This window comes from Lolium perenne, chromosome 7, assembly GCF_019359855.2.
Source record: "Lolium perenne isolate Kyuss_39 chromosome 7, Kyuss_2.0, whole genome shotgun sequence".
In the NCBI taxonomy this organism is placed as follows: domain Eukaryota; kingdom Viridiplantae; phylum Streptophyta; class Magnoliopsida; order Poales; family Poaceae; genus Lolium; species Lolium perenne.
The window spans coordinates 274,360,350-274,366,963 of NC_067250.2; the positions used below are offsets into that span (position 1 = coordinate 274,360,350).

General features: G+C 43.2%; 1 protein-coding gene across 1 annotated transcript; it reads left to right on the forward strand.

Annotated features, from left to right (window-relative positions):
- The first annotated feature begins 4,953 nt into the window (after positions 1–4,953).
- LOC127312674 (uncharacterized) lies at positions 4,954–6,369 on the forward strand. The gene has a single exon (XM_051343213.2). The coding sequence runs from the start codon at positions 5,167–5,169 to the stop codon at positions 5,902–5,904; it is 738 nt and encodes a 245-aa protein (XP_051199173.1). The 5' UTR covers positions 4,954–5,166; the 3' UTR covers positions 5,905–6,369.
- The last annotated feature ends 245 nt before the right edge of the window (positions 6,370–6,614 follow it).

The window sequence follows — 6,614 nt, forward strand, 5'->3', positions numbered from 1 at the left end:
CAGTATTATAGAGCCTCTTGTTCTAATAATGAAACAGGTAGCCTGCTGAAAACTCAGTTTTGAGCATGTGGTGTCTACATAGATAAAATAAAGATCACTGCAATGGAGCGAAAACTCACTTTTGAGATCTACATAGATAAAATAAAGATCACTGCAATGGAGCACGAGATGCAGGAAAGCAACTCACTTTTGTTACTGTATATTATATTTTGTATGCACTACTTGTAGAGCTCCATATATATCATCTAAATACCAGACCAAGTCTAGGTCCAGAAACTTCCTCATGCTGTCTAGTTGGAAAGGGGCTGCAAGTTTGTGCAGATCAACCGGACTTCAACCTTACGGTATAATAAGACATTGATCTTCATAAATTTAGGAAACCCAGCCGGAGAAGGGGCGATTCTAGTACCTGAGTGCTTGCTGTACATCCGAAGCAGGTCCAGATCCTCCGATATTTTCGTCAGTGAATAGTGCCTTCAGTGCTTGTACAACAGCCAGATTGAGCCCTACAAAAAATTGAGTTAAGGAGATTGCGAGGTTCTCAGATAGCTGTTGCTAAAATGAGAATGTGAATTACTACTTGTTTAATGACAGCGAGTACCATTTTACATTTACAAAAGTCAGAATAAGTTTAGTAGATCTCCCAGATCATCACTTTCATTGTCTCTGAAGCCTAAGAAAATTAAGCTTGGAGATGACAGTATAATAGTATGTAAACAAAACGACATTAGTCAGGTCCCTAGTACGCGCTTAAATTTTCAATAAGTGCCAATAAAGACCAAAAAATAGTTCTGATTTATATCCCCACAGGATTCAGGTGGAGAACTATTTAACCACACAGACCAGGGAATTCACATAGTTCTGAAATCAGTCAGACATGAACTACACTTCAATATAGCATACACACAATCACCTGTGATTCTTCTGTTATGCCTTGAGCAGCTCTATGGAGAAGCCCTACTTTCAGTGGCTCTTCCACACATGGTCCAGGTGCAAGATGGCAACTCTCTCGGCCTGCGGCGACACCATGAGTGCCGGGGCGCCGAGTGGGAGACGTTCACCGTGGTACACCTGCCAAGTGCCAAGTGCACCTGAACTAACCGGACGTGTCGGCCAGCTCCGTATTCTCTAGAAATCTCTGAAACCCTCAGGCTCACCCACAACCCCGCCTTGATATGGTGCAACCTTTCTTGCTCGGTAGGCATCATCTCGAAGATCTTGCTCGAAGATCGTTTGAAGTGCTTCAAAGTAAAAACTATCCAGTCAAGTACTTTGTAATCTTTGTAATCTTAATTTGATCTCCTAAACATAATTTTCCGCCGCATGACTTGATTAAAACAAGAGCATTGACATGATTTGTAAGACATTAGTGTAAATAAACATATGTTAAAAACGAAAATTAAATCCTCATTGTGACCGTAATTCTTGATGCCTGCAGCAAAACTGGTACTTTAAACATCTCCCAAAAACCAACAAGCATGCACGGTAAACCCGGACAGATTTGGGCGATGTGAGTAACTCACAATGAAGAAACTGGATCAGGTCGACGTGGTCGGAGGGATCTTGGTGACGGGGTCGGAGGGATCTCATGCGCCTAGGCCCCGTGCTGCTCCTCCACGATCCATGGCCATGCTAACCAGAGAGTGAGCGGCGTTCCCGCGGTGGGCTTCCTCGGCGTGGACATCATGGGTGTGGCAGTGTGGTCGGTCGGTGTAGCTGTCCATGCGCATGACTATCGTGGGCTTCCTCGTGGTCATGGCCGTGGCCTAGAAAGAAGCTTCCATGGCCAGCTATATGCATGACTCTCGTATCGTCGATGTAGGAGGACGACGACGATGGTGATCAACAACGTTGAGAATGTCGCGCCGTCGTAGTCGGCCTCCTTGTGATTGTGAGCGATTACCTTTATCAAAAGGCCTCCTTGTAGCCGTCCTGATTTTTTCGAATTTTTAGCCGTCATGATTGTTTTCCATGTACTAACAATTCTGGTGAAACCTTCCCGATTACTTTCCATGTACTACCAATTCCTGTGATTGATGTTGGCTACATAATTTCCATATATTACCAATTGTATTCCCCTGATTGATTATGGCGATCCCGCAATTAATTCTCCAGATGTTGGTTTTGGTAAGTGATCAATGTTTGAGGAGGGAAGTTTACACGGATGGTTAGATATCAAAGTGGGAGACGTTTTAGACTATTGGATGGTCAAGATATCTTCAATCTTTGACATCAAACATGTTTGATGACGTATTTAACTTGAATATAATAGTAAAGACTTGCACAAACAACAAACACACACCATGTATATCTCATTTAATAATTATAAACAACTCAGACTTGGAATATCATATCCAAATTACACTAGTGTCTAATAGACCCGCTTATATTGCAAAACTATTATTCTTGTCAACATGCCATGATATCTCATATTCTAGTTGTTAACCATTTATTCCTTGCGGATCTCTCAAAAGCATGTCGTGCATTTGCACCCATTGCTAGTGCAAGCACTATTCCAAGTCCAGGCTCTACCGGAAGAACCAGCATTCAATCTTTCGCATGCAGCCTTGCATGTTTGAATGGTGCACTCCTTACCTATTGGCGGAATAACATGTGACACACATTCTTTGGCATCTACAAAAAATGACATCAATAAAAGTCAAACACCACGGCCATAATATGTCGATCGAGCTAGAAATAATATACAACACAAACTGTACCTGATGCTACCAAGAGAAAGGCGAGGGTCAAGAGTAGTGCCAGCGCAGTCCTCATCTTGGCCAAAATGTGGCGTACGTCGAAATTGTTGATGGTTGCTAGACTCGTGAGTTGTGAAGATGAACTCAAATGATAAATGGACAAATGGTAAGCTTTTTTTATAGAGCATGGCTTCTGTGCTCATAATTTTATTTGAGGAACTCCATTAAAACAAATAAATATATATAGTAAGTCATTCTTGATTAGGAGCATTAAGTGCATTAATTTTTTGATAAAAGATAATATAAATATGAAGGAAAATACCAATTATTCGAATTAATTATTGGATAGATGCATACTTATCCATTCAAGTACAATGATGGAAAAGTTTCAAATTGGATACTAGTTAATGCATTTAGCGTTCTTAATGCGTTAAAATTGGAGTAGTACGTTTAGTCTCAGTCATTCCATTAAAACAATGGGTTAAATAATTATGCTAAATTAATAATAATTAAATTTTCATGAAAGAATGAGAAGATCAGGCAGCACACGGCTTAGTCAGCAAGTCCTTATCTGTCGATCCATTTGAGACCGAAGGTTTTCAACCTCGTTTTCAAAAGAAATCTTGCGGTCCCTAGTTTGATTTTAGTGACCATTTAGTACACCTCAGAGGGTAATGCTAATAGAAGGCAGCATGCAAAGAAATTTGTTTAGCTCTTATCATTTTTCCACAATACATAAATGATTGTAATTTTGGTATACATTTCAGAGGTGCTTAATGTACGCCAGTCCCTTGCACCTATGAATATTTTCGTAATTATGTAAAGCGACATCAAAGGCGGATAAGGACACGTTGGATTTTGAGTTGGTGTTCATAGTGAGCAAGGACAGAGCTATGTTGCATATTTACTTATTTAGGCACACATACACTGTATTTACTTAGATAACTATCTTTGTAATTCTAAAATTTCAGTTGTTTAACCTGCTTTAGGTTGTAACACTTTTTAGCAAAAAAAGTTGAACTATCAAATTCTTATATTAAACTCCTCCTTTTTTGTGAAGACTTTTCTACTAATGATGAGCATAGGGATGGGGTTGCAGTTGTCGCCTTGGTTTTACACTAGGCGGCCGAACCATGTGTCGGCTTGTCGACGAGGTAAGAACCGTGCACATGATCAACACCACTCGTGATAAAACTAGATCTACTCTTCTTGTCATCCCCTAATTCATGACATCATGCTCCTCTTCATATCTATACTTCTTATAAAAAAACCCCACTAAGTGCAATTAATATTTGTCTATCTCAACATGCAAGCTATCCGCATTAATTATATATGTCTTCATTAATTAGCTTATAGACTCATTGTATCTTGGGAAGTGTGATGTTACAGTAACTAGCTATATGTTACTCCATCCTTCTCTCTCCTCATTAACTCACTGCCACATAAGCAAATTTGCTAAGTTGGACACTTAGTTACTAGTGAAGTTACTCCCACTATGAGTAGTCTTAGCCAATCATTTATCCACCTCATCCCAATAATAGTTCTTATTTATTATCTATCTCTACATGCAAGATATTTATATTACCTACTTTTAACCATTAAACTAGCAATGTTATTTTTTTCCTGCTCGATTGATAATATCGCACCCTCCTGTTATATCATTACATAGTTAAGTCATGTGAACTCTTTGCGAATTAAACTTAATGTTAATTATGTGCTCTTATATGTAATCACATATGACATTTTTAAAAACATGCGGCAATGTGCATGCATTTTTTCATGCAAGCCATCAATATCATTTGGTTTTTTACCTTATCTAAATCAATCACGTACACCTCTGGAATATAACGATCTTTAAATTTTCAAATACCTATCCATTTCATGGCTATTAAATTTAGTGTCTCAACTACTATAGCCAACTAAATATTGCATATTCTATAAACCAAGTTTTCTGTGTTTTATTAGATTTCTTAAAGAGGTACCCGCTGCAACGCACAGGGTATTGTTCTAGTATCCAACTATGAACTCGTCATGCCAATGGCAAGTTGCCACGTGGCAAGGGAAACCCAGGCAGTTGATCCACCGTCCAAAGGAAGATCCGGCTAGCAACTGGTTCGCTCAGCGGTTCTAAAATCCAAATGTTTGCCCTTTCTAATTTCTTGGGAGGTTGAGGACGAGAGGGTGAGACGTGAGAGGGCCAGAGGACTAGCTTAGCTAGTAGACTATACAGTTTGGTTGTAAAGCAATCACGCAAAGCATCTGGGTACCTTGAGCATGCAAACTCAAAAAGAAGCCGTGACTGCGCTAGAGAGCAAAGAAGATTCCAAACCTCCCTCTCACCGCGCCAACCTCAATAGTTAACCAAATCAATCTCCCGCTCCATTATCCACTTCAATCCCCCAATGCCAGCCTCCGATCGATATCAACCCAGTTCCAACTTCCAAGCGTCCGTCGCCGATGACCTGAGATGAGGGCCGGGGACAGCAGCAGGATGGAGAGGCCGCCGGTGCAGCCGGACTACCAGCCCCGCCACCACCACCACGGGAGGACATCGGCGGAGGCGGACGACCGCCGCCGCCACAGGAAGACGCCGCGGATCCGGGACGACAACGAGCAGAGAAGCTCCGGGTGGGTGTGGCTGGCGGTGATCCTCTGCACGCTGCTGATGATCGGCGTGATCGTGGCGGGCGCCACCGTGTTCGCCGTCTACCTCATCTACAAGCCCAAGATGCCGTACATGGTGGTCACGGACGCACGCCTCGGCCGGCTCGTCTACACCCCGGCCGACGGCGTCATCCGCGACATCCAGGTCAACATCGGCGTGCTGGCCCGGAACACCAACTCCAAGGCGGACGCCACCTTCTCCAACTTCGACATCACCGTCGGGTTCCATGGCGCCGACCTCGCGCTGCTGAGGGCCAGGCAGTTCACCGTCGCGCGCGACAGGTCCGTGCCGCTGCCGTACGACGTGGTGTCAGGCGGCGCGAGGCTGAACGCCGCCGGGATGCAGGCCATGGAGGGGGCGATCAGGGCCGGGGTGCTGCCCCTCGACGTCTTCGGCAAGGCGCGGACGAGGTGGAAGATGGGGATCTTCCTCCGGGTGCAGTTCTGGACGCGCATCTCCTGCCGTCTCTACTTCAACTACCCCGGCAATGGCACCGCCTGGCCCATCGACCGCCACACCTGCCGCTCCAGGTCGCCGTAGCAGGCAGGCAGCCATCGCTCTGCTCTCCTCTGCTTTCCTCACCAACTATACTCTGCAATTCATTATTCCGTTCGTTCTTTCGGTTAGTCGTATGAGCAGGAACACAATTCTTGTACAGGCAAAGAATGCTGGTAGTATATACATAGCCGCAGCTGCAAGACCTCCATTACTTTGAAAACATTTGTAATTCTTTTTTTTTCTCGATCCCATGTTAATCTATAGTTCTGTACTGTACTTTACAAAACGTAAATGGTGTATATGGAATAGTTCAACATCGGCATGTAATTTGGTCAAATGTTCAGTGATCCTGTGAGAGTGCTCTAATCTGAAAGGATGGCCAGAACATGTCGAGTACTTCCAGGCTCCATGCATAGATTCTTTTGAGACAGCCACGGCTGTCGAGTGTGGTTTCATTCAAAACCTTAAACGCCAAAAGCATTCGCTTGTGTGTGTCGCCTTCGCCTCATGTTTCAGCTAGTGCAGATCGCGTCCACCAGTAATCTTTGTGTTTTCTTAAGTAGATACAGTTGTCTGAATCTATGTAGACTCCTATTTCACCAGCTAGAATCTAATATCAGAAATATTAAATTACCTGTTTCTTCTTGGAGTAATTTTTTCCGATAATGTGCGCTTTATTACTTGATCAAGCAATTACACTCGGTCTCTGCATAATCAGGATGCACAAAATCATTCTAGAGTCTGGAATGTCT